The 16,346-nt window shown below is 48.4% G+C and overlaps 1 protein-coding gene across 1 annotated transcript; it reads left to right on the top strand.

The window, feature by feature from the left end:
• Window positions 1-582: 582 nt before the first annotated feature.
• On the top strand, window positions 583-16,269 carry SLC5A2 (solute carrier family 5 member 2). The gene is made up of 15 exons (XM_080977699.1): window positions 583-719; window positions 3,238-3,309; window positions 4,051-4,155; window positions 4,791-4,850; window positions 5,837-5,941; window positions 6,196-6,301; window positions 8,663-8,743; window positions 9,590-9,819; window positions 10,788-10,923; window positions 11,688-11,795; window positions 11,993-12,143; window positions 12,647-12,815; window positions 13,227-13,442; window positions 14,294-14,465; window positions 14,969-16,269. The coding sequence occupies exons 1-15, from the start codon at window positions 609-611 to the stop codon at window positions 15,193-15,195; spliced, it is 2,049 nt and encodes a 682-aa protein (XP_080833825.1). The 5' UTR covers window positions 583-608; the 3' UTR covers window positions 15,196-16,269.
• The last annotated feature ends 77 nt before the right edge of the window (window positions 16,270-16,346 follow it).

Raw genomic sequence — 16,346 nt, 5'->3', positions numbered from 1 at the left:
GAACTGGCGAAACTGACAGGAAGAATCAGGTAATGACATAACAAGGATAAGAAACAAAGCGAAATGTAAAGATGTAAAGTTTAATTTTGTAAACCATCAGACGGGAGGGAGGGAAGTTGTTAGGCTCAGTTGAGCCAAAGAGATAAAATAAGAGGGTACAATGTTACGTAATGTGATTATATGTAAAACCAATAAAAATCATTTGTAAAAACAAAATAGGTTTTAGCAGGAGCCAAACTTATAGCGGCGCTGATTGTGATGAACACAGGGAAAAATGGAAATTGCCACCCCTTGACATCCCTACTGCCAACAGGTGAAGCTTATCCAAGAAGGGAGATCCAGGAATCTGAAATGATCTGTCAGTTGCTGTCTGTGGAAACACACAACTTTTTGTCCGTAAAGGAAAAGGTAACAACTTGAGCCAGGGTTACTGGAAGTTGCCCTCTCCCCACATCGCCCTGCTTCCCATCCACCACGTAGAGTCCAAGTTAATCGCACATCCAACCCATGACTGAGTTTTTTATTAACCACCACTCCTAGAGGAGCTGCCCCAGAGAGTTCCTTGACTTTGCCAACTTGACTGCAGGAGAGTCAGAGCTTGAGGCACCATGGAGGAGGAATCACCAGTCCTCGCGCCAGAGAGGGCAGCCATCAACAATCCAGCAGACATTTCCGTCATCTGCTTCTACTTCCTTGCGGTCATTGGAGTCGGTCTGTGGGTATGTATGTGGGGGGGGGGGTGCTCCTCTCACGTAAACACGCTTCCCTCATCTAGGGGTTTCTTCCAGACTGCCTTTATTTTCAGGTGGGATTCTATCCCATCCTGGAAAATTCGGGTTGTGCAATTAGTTGATTGGGAGCTCCTGTGTAACAGACTTGTTTCTCCTCTCCTGAAACCAGACTTTTTGCAATAAGTCATGGGAAAATGCACCGGGAAATGAGTCTGTTTGATACACAACATCATCTAATCTCCCTGCAAACAGATCCCAATGAATGCTCGATAAACAGGCAGTCTGGAAGTGGCCTAGGAAAGAAAGGACTCAGTTCCTCACTTAGAAAACAAAGACACTGCCTTGCTGTGGGGAATGAATTGGAACCAGCATTTGAGGGTAAAATATGGAGCTGTCAGAGCCAAGCCAGGACAAAGAGCATACCATCACCTATTTTTCTGTTACTCAGCTCATTTCGTTGCATAGCTCAAGAGATTCCTGCATTGTAAGGGGTTGGACTAGATGGACTCCCTTCCAAATCTACAATTCTAAGATTCTATTATTCTAGCCCAAACACAACTCATCCACCCACCATCATCTCTCCATTTGAGTCTTCCATGTCTTCTCTCGGAGTATTTCAGGTTCGTCTATTCATTTTCAAGGCAACTTGGGTCCAGGGTCTCTTAAGGACAGCCTGATTCCATATATCCCTGGCCTGACCACTGAGATATTTGGGGGAGTCTCTGTTAGTGGCCCCCAATGCCACCGATACACGGCTTGTATCCACCAGAAGCCACACATTCAATATTGTGAATCAAATCGTATGGAAAGCCCCCCCCCAGCTGAAATTAGACAGAACCACCACCACACCACACCCCCATTGAATGTCAAGCACTTGACAAAGGACTTTTCCGTTCCAACAGGCATTTTAAGTTCACCTGTTTTGATAATAATTTTTCATTTATTTTAGCCACTGTGTGTTGGTGGGATGGGGATTGATTCTAATTGGTTTTATCCATCGTATACTTTTTAGAATTTTTTATGTAGACTGCTTAGAAATCCTGGAGATTAAGTGTCCTGTATAAATAGCATAAATAAAACAAATTTACAGAAAGGAGAATGAAAAGCAGCTGAAGTGTTAGATTCAAATGCACTCTGACTGTTCACTCAAAGGATTACTCAGTGGCAAAATGTCATTAATAATAACTATAAGCATGAAAAAACACAGAATAAATTTGTGGGGGTGCTGGTCCATTAGGGCTGCTCCTCCAACTTTGGTTGGCTTTCAGCCAGCCCCGCCAGACCACCTTCTTACTTGTAACCAGGCTGGGGGCGCATTGCCCATCAGCTTCTTCCTCCTTGATCTTAGTGTTTCTCTTCTAGATGCCTTCAGGGAGGAGGTTGGGGAGCAAAACTAGACTCCACCTATCACTGGCTCTCAGTCCACCTCCTGTGGTCCTCCCTGCCTTCCACCCTTCCAGTCCCAATTGGGCAGAAGACACCAACTGATAAATTTGCCCGAAGGTTGGAGCAGATGTTTTCAGAAACACACCACACCCTTTTAAGTTTTGTTAAAGCAGCTGCACTGGCTGCCCATCTGCTTCCGAGCCGGAAACAAGATTCTTGTATTAATTTACAAAACAACTTCGGTCCAGGGTAGCTCAGAAAACTACCTAAACCTTTCTTTCCCAGCTCAATCCTGAGATCATTCGCAGGAGCATCGGTGGTCATTCGCCGATTTTGCAAGGCTCATTTGCTGTTGAAACCTGATTGTCACCCTGATTGACAGGTCGATGTGTCAACACATGGAATGGGACCAAGTCTCAAACCCATGAAAGGCCCACTATGAGCCTATATTGACACCTCTCAAAGATGCAACTAGAACTTCTTCTTTTTTAAAGCCTGATTAATATATCAAACTTATCCCAAGGCACTGCAGATAAATACAAAGATTTAAACTAATCTGTGTATACCTAAACTGCAAGTTACTTGGATGTTATTAACTAAGTTATAAAAAAAGATGTGTTAAATTTAACTGGGGGCAGCCTGTTCCATTATGCCGCCTGAGGCGGCTACTTCAGTCTGCAAATGCAAATGCAGTTGAGGAACCTAGAACCCAAACACTGCCTCAAGACTTTCCCTTGCTGTTCTCCTCTGCTACAGGGTTCCTCTGCCCCACATTCAAGCAGGGAGGCCTGTCACGCTAGGCATATTTTCTGCTTTTCTCCCCATCCTTGTCTCTTCTCTTTGATCCTAGGCCTGGTCGTTCCAAATGGGTTAATGATTGCAAAAAGCTACATCGGTCAGGAATGTACTAGCAAGCTGGTAATGAGGTGTAAAATTGAACAGATTAGCAATTGAACAATCTGTTCCCTAGAGGATGGGCTCTGTTCCCTCTGTGCTTCTCTCCTTTTGATGCAGCCAGGGCAAGAAATATGCCCCATATTATAACACACACACCCCAAAATGGCTGAGCCTTTCCACAATGTCTACTCACACCACCTTTCCTCTCTCTCTTGGCTCACAGTCGATGTGCCGGACCAACAGGGGTACCGTCAGGGGATATTTCTTGGCTGGCAGGAACATGGTGTGGTGGCCGGTGAGTAACAGAAAATGGACAGGAACAAAGGAAGAGATGGGAGCCCTGGGGCTTGGGAACAGGGGGGGGAAAGGCCCCAAATCAGAGAATGGGAAAACTTTTTCAGACTGAGGGCCACATTCCCCTTTAAGGCAACTTTCTGGGGGCCGCAGGTCAAGTGCACAGGCAAAAATGGGCGAAGCCATGGATGTTTACCTTTGTACAGTAGGCTAGTTTCCAGACAGAGTCACACACCCCTCCCTCCCCACCATTCAGGGAAGCAAAAGGCATTACTAGAATTCAAGGACACATCCCAATGAAGGTGTGAAGCAAGGCTGCTTAGGGGTGTGGCCCCGGGGAGAGCCCCAAGGGCCGGAGAGCTGCATTTGACCCCTAGTCCTGAGGCTCGAAACACCTGCCCCAAATACTTCAGGTTGGGGAGAGGAATGGATAGGAATGAAATAAGATGATGAGAATGGGAGGGTGGGAAGATAGATCAGAAGACAGGGATGTTCAGGAGCAAAGAGGAAAAATAGGGAGAAGCAAAAAGAAAGTGAGAAATAAATTAAGATGATGAACAGGCATGGCAGGGAGAGAATTAAAATATTTAGGACATTGCATGAAATTGGAGACAGGAGGGAAGAGAGGGAAGAAGCACCAAGGCCAAGGTGGTGGGTGGGCTTTGGTGTTTTGGTTGGTGGTGTGCGTGGGGAACGTCAAGAAGCTGCCCTATCCCTTCTTTGGTGGTTGGTGTGCCCACAGATCGGCGCCTCTCTCTTTGCCAGCAACATCGGCAGCGGTCATTTTGTGGGCTTGGCAGGCACTGGGGCAGCGACCGGCCTGGCCGTGGCAGGATTCGAGTGGAATGTAAGCAATAGGCTGCAGGCTCCATCTTTCTTTTTCGGGAAACACAGCGTGCGGGTGGGGAGGCAAGATGCTTTCATTCGGCGAACGGAAACTGCAAGCGGGACTGATCAGATACACACTTGGATCGGGGCCTGCTATCACCTGGGCAGCTTTCTGAGGGCCACCTGCCATCTGTGGGTGGGCCATAGTGGAAAGTGGGAGGGGCAACACACGCAAATTCTACCTTTGTACAGTAAGCTAGTTTCTATGCATACGCACACTCCATCCTTCTCCCAGGCCGTCCAGAGGCAAGATCAGAGTGCAAGGGAACATTACAGCCAAGCACAAGCACTCAAGGAGGGTGTGAAGCAGGGGGCAGTGAGTGGTTTGGCCTGGGAAGAGTTCTGAGGGCCAGACAGAGAGGTATTGAGGGCCACATCTGGCCCCCAAGCCTGAGGTTCACCACTTTTCCTATAGACATTCAACTGGTGTTGATTTTCCCAACTTGAAAAGGCAGCGATAGAGGAAACTTCACCCATTACATTTCTGCCTCTTATGTACATGTCAATGACATAGAAGCCCTATCAAAAAACAAGATTATTATTTTTTAAGTGAGAACTTGAGCCACCCTAACCCACTTCTCTCTTTCCTCCCAGGCTCTCTTCCTTGTCCTCCTCCTAGGATGGCTCTTCGTCCCGGTCTACCTCACAGCTGGGGTAATAAGAACACACGCTGCTTGCTTCTTTGTGACATTTTAAGTCTCTTCAAGGAACCCAGAGTAGCCCCATGGTTCTCCCTGACTCCAATTTTATCCTCACAACTGTACTGGGTGCGGAGGTGGGTTGGGCTGAGCGACGGGGACTGATCTGCAGTCACCCAGCTAGCATCATGGCTGCGCAGAAGTTTGAACTCAGGTCTCCCATGTCTAAATCCAGCATTCTTAACTCCTTGGCTATGTCGAACAACGACTGGTGTGTGAAAACTGAGGGCATGAGAAGAGGAAGATGCTGAGTGGGTTTGGGTGGCAAGAGAAAAGAGGATGGAAAACCAGGATGCCTGTGGGGTTAGTAGGTTGGGAATGGAAGAGCAGAGCCAAAATATTGGATTCATCCCCGGGAGCATGCTAAGAAGCTAACCCTTGGAACAAGAAGCTCCCCTTTTTCCATATACAGCTGTGTGCCATTAATACCTATTTATTAGACCAGGTGTGGAGAACCTGGGACCTTCCAGATGTTGCTGAACTACAAGCCATTCAGCCCCAGCAAGCCCAGGAATCATGGGAGTTGTAGTTCAGCAACAATCTGGAGGGCCGAAGGTTCCCTGCACCTCTACTACACCAATAAGCTTCGGATTTAAGCAGAGTATTCATTTTAAATGTGCAGTTTTTAAAAATCAAATGTTAACAACAAGTTGACTTTAAATTTATCATCATAATGTGAGCTTAAAAAAAAATCAACAATCACACACACAAATTACATGTCTAGAAAGGCTTGCCAAAGAAGAATAGCATTTTTAGCAGGCATCTAAAACAGTAGTGCAAAGTTGCCTGTCTAATGTCAATGGGCAGGGAGTTCCAGAGGTTAGGTGTTGCCCCTCTGAAAGAATAACTCCTTGCTAGTGCAGAGCAAACATTATGTGGCTCTTGCTTTAACACCATAAAAGACAGCAGTGACATCTCCCCTGCTGCTTCCTTCCCTTGCAGGTCATCACGATGCCACAGTACCTGAAGAAGCGCTTTGGAGGCCGACGTATCCGACTCTACCTCTCCGTCCTCTCCCTTTTCATGTATATCTTCACCAAGATCTCAGTAGGTCATTTCTCTGGGCATGAAGAACTGAGAGGGTGGGCAAGTGGGTGCAGGATTTCCAACAAGGGTTTGGCTGGTCCACTTCCACCTGAGGAGAGAAGGCCACTTTAATGGTGGACGGAAGCTGCTAGGCAAAGCCTGTCCCCTCACCCAGCCTCCTCTTGGAGAGGGAAGAACCCCTTTCCCAGTCTGATTTCTTTGGGGACCATTAGCCATGATCTATGGACTTGGGCTTTCTCCTTCTCACCTGGCAGGTGGACATGTTCTCTGGAGCCGTCTTCATCCAGCAAGCTTTGGGCTGGAATATTTATGTGGCCGTCATAGCCCTCCTGATCATAACCACCATTTACACAGTGACAGGTAACTGGAACGTTGAAATGGTTATCAAAACAGGCTGGTGGCAGGGAATACAATAGAGAACCGGGTTGCCAACCAGCCATGAGAGAGAGGCAGCCTGACCTGTTCATGCCCCTTTAACCAAAGCAGAAACCAGCTTTTCAGACCATCAACCTGTTAACTGCTGCAAGTCAACGTGCTTGACAGGTACAGGGGCAAATGACACCTCATCCCCAGAGCCAAGCTATATTATGCTAATAGCTTTCTTCTTCTTCTTCTTCTTCTTCTTCTTCTTCTTCTTCTTCTTCTTCTTCTTTTTCTTCTTCTTCTTCTTCTTCTTCTATCACTTGTAGCCAAGTAAGATTGTCTTCCATGAACACAGTTTTAACAGTGAGTCCATGACTGTGGAGACCAATTCTGGATCCACACGTCCTTCCACAGTGGGGACATTGGTTTCCGGGCGGGAGTTGATCACAGTGTGGATTTGCCAGGCGTGCCTTCCTCTTAGCACGTTTCTCCTTTTTGTCCTGAGTTCAAGCATCTTCAAAGCCCATGATACTAATAGCACCCAGGGCTAGTCAAGGGTTTGTTTGTTTGCTTGTTTGCTTGCTTGCATCTGAGGCAGAAAAGCCCACATGCGCCTCTCCCCATCCCAGGCAGCAAAGAGAAAATAAGAATGAATTAAATAATAAAATATTTGCTGCCATTTTGTGAAACTGCTGGCCTAACAGAAGGACAGGCAGTCATTTCTAGTTCATAAGATGGAAACCTCAGAGAGGTAGATAGGCAGGTCTGTGCGCATATGTGGAAGAGAGAGAGAATGGGAGAGGGAGAAAAGGGAAGCTGTGTGTGTGTGTGTGTGTGTGTGTGTGTGTGTGTGTAGAAGAGTGTGTATGTATTGCAGTAAGTGACAGACAATAAGAGAGTTAGAGAGACTGAGAGGCAAGCTCTCTCTCTCTCTCTCTCTCTCTCTCTCTCTCTCTCTCGTGTGTCTGTGTGTGTATCAGAGAAGAAATGCTGTGCCAAGCATGGCGTTAGTCCTTGCATTAACCAAGTTAATTGCATACAATTTCCAAACAAAACATAGGCTAAGGGACCACCCACCAACCCACCCCCTGCTTAGAAATGGACTTTGCACTCTTTGTGCGTTTGAATCACAATGAGGGAGCCTCTTCTCACAGCATTATCTCCCCTTCCCTCCATTCTGGCACGTAGGCAATCTTACCCCTGGGAACATTACGCACATTTTCTGCCCTCAGATCTTCAAGCGCAGCCTTTTCTGAGTAAACTCCAGTTCCCCGCCCTCAGCTTCTATTTGTCCCAATAAGAAGAAATAAGCTCTATTTGGCTCCAAAAACTGCTTCCTGGGCTAATAGGAGCAGCTGAGGAGGAGGAAAGGGTTCAACCCCCTTTCCTCAAACTGGGGGACCCCACTTCTATGAGTCACTTTTAAAAAATAAGACACAGCAGCAAGGGCTAAGGGCCTAACTCTGGCTGAAAATATGCAAAGAAATGTACCTCAGACCGTGGGCAGAATGCCAGTAATGCATAACCGCTGCTTACAAACCCCACTGAGTGTTGTTGCTCTGGGCGTTCAGGTGTTGTTTCCTTGGAGAGTTGAGGCATTCCCTATTTTTCGAAAAATTAATAACAAACAGGCTAGGCTACCTGAAAATGGCAAACATCAATGGCACGTATAATAAAGCTACTGCTGATCCACAGATTAGGCACCCATTTTTCAAAGCACTGTCATTCCATGATGCTTCCACCTCATGGATGAAGTTGCCAATGTTTCTAGTTTTCTGTCCTGAAATCACTGGCTGCGATTGTTGTTAGAACGTGTTTTGTCATCTATACGTTAACCACTCCTTTGGGAGGGAGGGCAGGATATAAACTGAATGCATGTACAACTGAAGGGAAAGGCTCCTGGGCCTTTAAATACCTATGCAGCAGGCAGAGCTTCAACAGGCAAAGCTTGCCTCATCCTGAAGGAGAGTTCACCTGTTGAATTTCTGACTGACATTAAGGATCCCTGCCAGAAAAAAAGATAAGCAGCCTGACTAATGATGAGCAGGAAGAACAGGTCTGGTTATTCCTTTAATGCCCTTGAGAAACCCCAATCTGTTGCTGGTCTGTGTTATAGTGGTAGCATTTCGACAGAGCCTCTTGCGCACATACGGCTTTACAGAGTTTAAGAGGACAGGTCTTTGCCCTGAGGAGCTTACAGTCTAAAGTGCAGCTGGTGCCAAGTGAGATGGATCAACCAAATGACAAGATGATCCCCAGGATCCCAGTTCCAACTCTGCAGTTCTATGATTCTATTATTTAGTGCAGTAATACGGTTCCCTATGACCTGCGCATGGCCTTCTCCTGTCTTTCCTCCAGGTGGGTTGGCAGCGCTGATGTTCACAGACACAATCCAGTCATTCGTCATGATTGGTGGATCCTGTGTCCTGATGGGGTTTGGTGAGTAGGTCACTTCCCGTGGCAGACATGACACTGAGGCATGGGCACCATATTGGTAACAGAGGCAGTGGGGTGCAATGGTTAGAGTTTTGGACGAGGACCTGGAAGACCAGGGCCCAAGTCCTCGTTGGGTGACCTTGGGCCAGTCACTGTCTCTTGGCCGAACCTACCTCATAGGATTGTTGTGAAGATAAAATGGGGAGGAGGTGGAATCCATCCCGTATGCCACCTTGAGGTCCTTGAAGGTGGGACATTAAACAAATCAACAAACAAGCTTTTAATCAGTGCTAAAATGCTTTCCCCACTGTTTTTCAAAGAAATATATTAGATATTAATGAAATATTTTCTGAACTTAAAGCATTGGAAAAAGTGGTGCTTAAATTAAAGTGATAAAGAGAGCTATAAAGCTAAAATGCTTTAAAAAAAATAAAACTCTGGTCGTCGCCATTTTAGCAATTTCCTCCACGTTCCCAATCTATATTTCTGATTCAAAACACTTCTTTTTTTACCAAAAGCACACACACAAAACCCATATTCAGGGTTGCGCTGGGGGCTTGGTGCTAAATAAATACTTTATTTTACTTATTTTTAAACTAGGACTATTCTTTTTGATGAGATAACTCAGCTGTGCATCTTCCACATTTCATCTCGGTATCCCTTGTACGACTCTGCTTTGAAAGTATTGTTCTAAAAACAATCTTTATTTGTGGATTATTTGTGGTGGAGAACGCCTGGGTTCTTTTGGGGTTGGAAGGAAAAGTCTGGGCAACCGTAGGAGATGTTTGGGGTGACATCATGAGTGAGTGTGCCATTTCCTGTCTTTAAATTGCCTCTATTCCGCTGCAGCCTTTAACGCAGTGGGAGGTTACCAGGCGGTGTTCGACAAGTACATGCAGGCCCTTCCCAGGCGGACCCTCTCCCCGAACCCCACTCTCTACAACATCTCAGCCTCCTGCTACCTGCCCCGCGAAGACTCCTTTCAGATGATGAGAGATGCCGTTGTCAGCGACATGCCCTGGCCGGCTGTTATCCTTGGCCTCTCCATCAATTCTCTCTGGTACTGGTGCACTGACCAGGTAAGGCAAGGGCGAGAGTATCTCTCTCTCTGCCTGGCTCTATCGCAATCTCCTAATGCCTGCTTGCACAAGATCATACCCTTTTCCTCTGGATTTCAACACCCAGTTTCTGACTCGCCGCCTTTCTAATGTAAAAAGCCTCAAACGTTGTAACTTTTCTGCAACCAGCACTTGATTGTTCTGGTTGGCGTTTCCTGCACCTTTTCCAGCTTTGCGCTATTTGAGTTGCAAAGGCCAGAATTGTATATACAGCAGTGGTTCCTAACTGGGGATCCGCGTAACCCACCCAGGGGGTCCCCATAGCACCATTCACGTAACAAAAACTACCATAGAGATATCACAACTTTCAAAAGTAGGGGGTCCGTGGCTTAGCGTTTGAAAAACAGAGGGTCTGCAGTACTTAGCCAATCGGAAAACACTGGTATTCAGTTTTTCCAGGTGCAGTTGCACCATAGATTTATGCAAAGTGGGCTGGGGAACCTCCTGCTAGCCAATTAAAAAAAGAAAAGGCCACTTGTCAATTAGCTGACATCATCCTGATGGGCAGGGGATGTCAGATGACGTGCTGCTGGGTTTGAGTTTGCGCAGTCTGGCTGTGTGGCACTGTTCCCTGCCCATCAGCTCTTAAGTGGAGATGTAGAGGTGTTAAATCCTGCAGGAAACCTACCGTGCATAGTCAATCCTTGCAAAAAGCAGAATTTATCCTGCTCCACCCCATCCGCCAGCTTTGACAGATGAGAGGGATATAAACATTATTATTATTATTATTATTACTGTGGTTTTTGCTATAGAAAGGTGGGTGGTTTCACCCGTCTGCCAAGCACCTGACATCATGATGACATTTGTTGAATGACAGGTGAGGGATTCTCAGGGTGAAAGCCACCCCACCCCACCCCTGATGTAAAGGCATTAGCTAAATCATGGAAAAGATGACTGGCGGCAAAAGTTCCTGTTTTCATCCCGCACAGGTGATCGTGCAGAGGTGCCTTGCTGGGAAGAACCTCACCCATGTCAAAGCCGGCTGCATCCTTTGTGGCTACCTCAAACTGCTGCCCATGTTTCTTATGGTTATGCCTGGCATGATCAGCCGGATCCTGTATCCAGGTAAACACCTGGGGTGAGCTGGGGAGGCAGGTCGGAACTGGGGGAAGGAGGCCACGTCCTGATATTCCATGAAGGCAGAAAAAGTTTGGAGTGCTTTCCTGATCTCAGTGCAGGCCACTGGTGCCAGACCGCCGACGTACAACACAACCACAACCTTCAGTCTTGTCACCAGTGGCCTCAATAGAGCTGACGGGTTCCTGGGAACTCTAGTTTAAGGGTGCAGGGGATTGTGGCTCTGTGGGGGGTAAACTAAAGTTCCATGGTTCTTTGAGGGTAGGACGTAAGCACCTATTTAGACATTGGCTACCTACAACGTAAAAGCCAACACCTCTGGCCCATCACCCAGTAAGCGGCACACACACAAAACATCAGTCCAGAATTGATGGCACCCCTGCAGTCTTCCCATGACACCTGCAGCTCCCCCCACAACTCACCGGTCCTTGGGCATGAGGTGGTTGTCTTTCCCTTCCTTGAAACATACGCAGAGCTGAAACAAGGAAGTTGGAAGAGTGCCACGCCTTCCCCTTTCAGCTCTGGGGGCTTTTCCAGGCTCAGAATAAGTCTGCAGAATCAGACTTTCATCCAAATCCTTTGGAAAAGAGAAGTGGGTGCGCACACAATTTTTCACTTCCTGTCTCTCTGCAAGTGGGGAGAAGGGGTGGCCCCCACGACCCCTGTTCAAAGATCCAAATGTACTGACAGGCCAGTGACACCTGCAGTTATTTTAATCTGGGAGTTACACTGCGTCCCCTCTGCTTTCTCAGATGAAGTGGCTTGCGTCATCCCAGAGGAATGCAAACGGATCTGTGGCACGGAAGTTGGGTGCTCCAACATTGCGTACCCCAAACTGGTGGTGTCTCTCATGCCAAGTGGTAAGGAGTGGTGCTGTTAAGGGGAGGGCGGATTTTGCCTGACTTTCTTGCACGTGAAATCCTGAGTCCTTTGGAACCCACTGCGCTCGCCTTATTATGGATTCTGACCAGCTCCATCTGTGTCACCTGAGAGATGCTGAGCTCCAAGGAAGATGGATGTGCTTCCCTTCCCACTTCATTGTGTCTCCCCTCCGCAGGCCTCCGGGGTCTCATGCTGGCTGTGATGCTGGCAGCATTAATGAGCTCGCTGGCTTCCATCTTCAACAGCAGCGGTACCCTCTTCACCATGGACATCTACAACCGCCTGAGGCCGCAAGCCAGCGACAAGGAGCTCTTGATCGTGGGCAGGTGAGGAAGAGCGCTGGGTTGTGCCACCATAGCTGTCAGCGTTTCCCTTTTTTTAAAGGGAAATTCCCTTATTCCGAATAGGATTCCTTGCAAGAAAAGGAGAAAGTTGACAGCTATGTGCCCCACACCCATTGAGTACCACTTCATTTGTTAAGATAACTTAATGGAGCCCTGTAGCAGAAATGGGGAGCTCAGGACAGGTCCAGTTTGCCGCCATTCTGCTGTAGGGACATATTCGAAAATCCTAGAAACTGTCACGGAACAAATACACTTTTTACATTAGAAAAACTAGCAACAACCGCAGGCCAGATACGCCGACTGCCAAGATGGCTTTTGTAAAAATTCTTTTGGAAAACCAAACCAGGTGATGCCACAGCACAAGGCAAGGACTTGCAGAAATCCCTCCCCAACTGCAACCAAGCACCGCTGGCTAAATGCCTTTGGTGGTGCCTCCATTGTCCTGCTCTCCCCAAGCGTTCTCACCTTGCTGTTGCTCCCCACAGAGTGTGGATCCTGCTCCTCGTGGGAGTGAGCATTGCGTGGATCCCAGTGGTGCAGGCGGCCCAGGGGGGGCAGCTCTTTGACTACATCCAGTCCGTCAGCAGCTACTTGGCCCCGCCGATCGCGGCCATCTTTCTCCTTGGGCTCTTTGTCAAAAGGGTTAATGAGCAGGTGAGTGACATTCAGGAAGGGTCCAGCATGGGAAAGTGACACTCAGCCAGTGGAGAGGAAAGCCAGGTGCCTGAGATAAAGGGAATTTAAGTGATAGGCAGTAGCCATTTTGGGAAATGGAATTCAGGTGCTTGGGGGATGGGGAGACACTGGAATAGAAGATACAGAGAAGTCACTGCAAAGAAGCCTAACTCTCCATAAAGTATGCCACAGGTTTATTTTAGGATCCATCCTTGTTCAGGTTCTGCTGCAGACTCTCAATTTTAGGGTGTAGTACAGGAGACCAAAAAGAACAGGACAAGCAAATATTTGGGTTAGAAAGCATTCAAAGCAGCCAGACCTAGCCCAGCCCCTTGGCTCTGTTGTTGTTCATCCTTCTCTTTCACCCTGTTTTTCTCTCTCCCTCTTTAGGGTGCATTCTGGGGGCTGGTGGGGGGGCTAGCCATAGGCATGGCCCGGATGATCCCAGAATTTTTTTACGGGACAGGAAGTTGCCTCTTCCCCAGCACCTGCCCCCGCCTGATCTGTGGAGTCCACTATCTCTACTTTGCTTTCATCCTCTTCTGCCTCACGGCCACCATTGCGGTGGGTGTCTCTCTCTGCACCTCACCTATCCCTGAGAAACATGTGAGTATAGAGGCCGGGTGGGCAGAGGAATCCACGTGAACCTGGCACACGAACCTAAACTGGGGGCTATAGGGCGACAGTGCCTCACTGCCAAGACACTGCCACCTCCAAGACTGCAGCCTCGAAAAGCCCAACTCTAGTTTACAGTCTTTAAATGCATGGTGGGGGTGTAGCTCATTTTGGGGAAGGCAGGCCTAGTGGTATGAAAGACGAGCCACAGAAAAGTACAGTGGTACCTGGGATTAAGTACTTAATTTGTTCCGGAGGTCTGTTCTTAACCTGAAACTGTTCTTAACCTGAAGCACCACTTTAGCTAATGGGGCCTCCTGCTGCTGCCGTGCCGCTGGAGCACGATTTCTGTTCTCATCCTGAAGCAAAGTTCTTAACCTGAAGCACTATTTCTGGGTTAGCGGAGTCTGTAACCTGAAGTGTATGTAACCTGAAGTGTATGTAACCCAAGGTACCACTGTATATTTAAAGCACACACAAGAATCCTGGGAACTGTTGTTTTCCCCATCACAAAACTATAGTTCTCATCGCATTTAACAAACTATGGTATAACTACTAACCAGTTGACAGAGTGGGCCCCCTCCTCATTTGTTCTCTGGCACAGAGCCACTTCCTTTGGTCCCTTAATGGTCCATTACCCAGGCTATTGCCTCACTAGGAAGCTAGCCTGGCTACTCCAAGACTTAGAAGGGGGCCCAGGCATACAACCTACCTGTCTGCCAATGCATAACAATACTATATTTGCCCATCCGTTGTCAAGGGAAGGAGATGAGGGCTTGGGCAGGTGAGCAACGCAACCATGCACCTTGCGTCTAACCAAACCACCCGTCTTGCCACCCTAGCTGCATCGCCTGGTGTTCAGCCTCAGACACAGTAAAGAGGAGCGAGTTGATCTGGACACGGAGGAGGAGGAGGAAGCCAAACAAAGGGAGGCTGCCCGGCAGCGGCGCCGGGAACATGCAGAGATGGAAGCCGCCAGGAACGGGAGGCTGGAGCAGGCGCTGGAGGTGGAGGGTGAGGCAGAGAGGAGGCTTTGTATTGCAAGGGTGGGAAGCCTTTCACACCCCGAGGGCCATATTCCCTCCTGGACAGCTTTCCGAGGGCCACACGCAGGGTCAGGTGCAAAAGTGGGAGGAGCAGCAAATGCAAATTTTACTTTTGTAAAGTAGGGCAGATACACACACTCACACACCTGTCTCGATCCCCCGTTCAGAGACATGAGTTCGAGGACACATTCCAGCCTGGCAAAAACAACTGAGTTTTGAGGCAAAGCCAGTGAGAGGCAAAGTCCTGGGGAAAGTTCCAAGGGCCAGTGAGAGGGGCTCATGGGGCCACATTCAGCCCTGAACCGGTATCAGGAGATGAGAGGCAGGCCATTCCACTTTTCCCCTCTTAACTATCCCTGCTGGAGGCCCCAAACCACTTATTACTTATTACTTATTTTCCTTCTGAGGTGGCCTCAGCCACGCAGCCTTGTAGGCCCTGACCATCCTCTGTTTCTTCCCCTCTCCGCACAGATCCCAAAGCAGCGGACTCCTCTGGCAGGCTGCGCCGGTGCCTCGGCTGGTTCTGTGGGATGGCAGCAGACAGCCAGGAGCAGCCGGAGCTGAGCCCAGAAGAGAAAGCTGAGGAGCTGCGGCGCCTGACAGACATCACTGAGCATCCAACATGGAGGCGCGTCGTCAACATCAACGCCGTCGTCATGATGGCCCTAGCGATATTTTTGTGGGGCTACTATGCCTGAGCGCCACTCAAGACGACAGCTCTCCATAAACCTCTTGACACCCTCTTGACACCAACCCCATCTGGGCATAACTTCAGCCTCTGAGGGACAGTGGCATCAACGAGTTCTCAGGGAACGAGCAGTCATCAGCCAGCCAGCCAGGATCACCCAAGCCCACCAAAGACCAACCCTTGTAATCCAAGTCAGAGAGGGCATCGTAATGCAACACACGGAAGGAGAAGCTGAGACCTTTCAGGTGTTGTTGGACTCCAGTTCCCATCAGTCCCAACCAGCATGGCCAGGGATGATGTGCTTTGTAGTCTAACATCAGGGAAGGGTACTGGCTCCCCATCCGTGTTGTAGCAAGATGCCCCATTTTGAAGGCCCTTCTTAGTTCCTCTTTGCAATACCACTTACTGTATACTGCCTCTCTCCCACAGCCCTCACCTCAAAGGTATGAAGCCTGTGAGGAAAGACAAACCATCCAATGTTAGTGGCGTTGCAAAAAAATAAAATAAAATAATGGCACGTTCTTCTTGGGGGCCCCACCGATTTGGCACCTGGGGTCCTCACCCCTTCGAGTCCCTAGAGCAAGACATTCTAGCTTCTTGTCCATGCTTCCACTTTTCTTAGGTCTGGTCATCCAAACCACACACTTTCTCCCAAGGCTTTTCACCTTCATCACATTGGTGAGGCCCCTGGAATCCAAGCACCCCTCATGCCGCCATCACCATTTTCACCAAGGTCAGTGTAGCAGAGGTTGTTTAGTTCCTCCAGAGCCACGTGGAGGTCATGAGAGTACCTCCCTTATGACTTGGTTTGAGGTAGGCAATGCTGGCCTGCCCATCCCCCCCCCCCCGCCAGAAAGCCGCACATCCAACAGCACCAGCAGCATCCAGACCCTGTTTTGGAAAACAGAGAGGCCAAAGAACGGGGGAATAAATGTGACTGTGAAAATGGCCAATGTGCTTTTGGATGTTCTAGGCCGGAGGCAAATGGGGAACCGGAAGGAAAGCAAGTTCCCACTGTAACTTATTCTGTCAGGAATGGAGATGTGTCTGCCTGAATGTTCAATTTGACCAATACAGGCCTCAAAAATGCACAAGGAAGTTATCGGTACTGCAAAAGTACTACACGCACGTATATAAGATTTTCACACACAAAATGCAAAA

Source organism: Podarcis pityusensis (assembly GCF_964106645.2).
Source record: "Podarcis pityusensis genome assembly, chromosome: 13".
Lineage (NCBI taxonomy): Eukaryota > Metazoa > Chordata > Lepidosauria > Squamata > Lacertidae > Podarcis > Podarcis pityusensis.
Note: the sequence above shows the minus strand (reverse complement) of the source record. Positions and strands in the feature narration are given on the sequence as shown.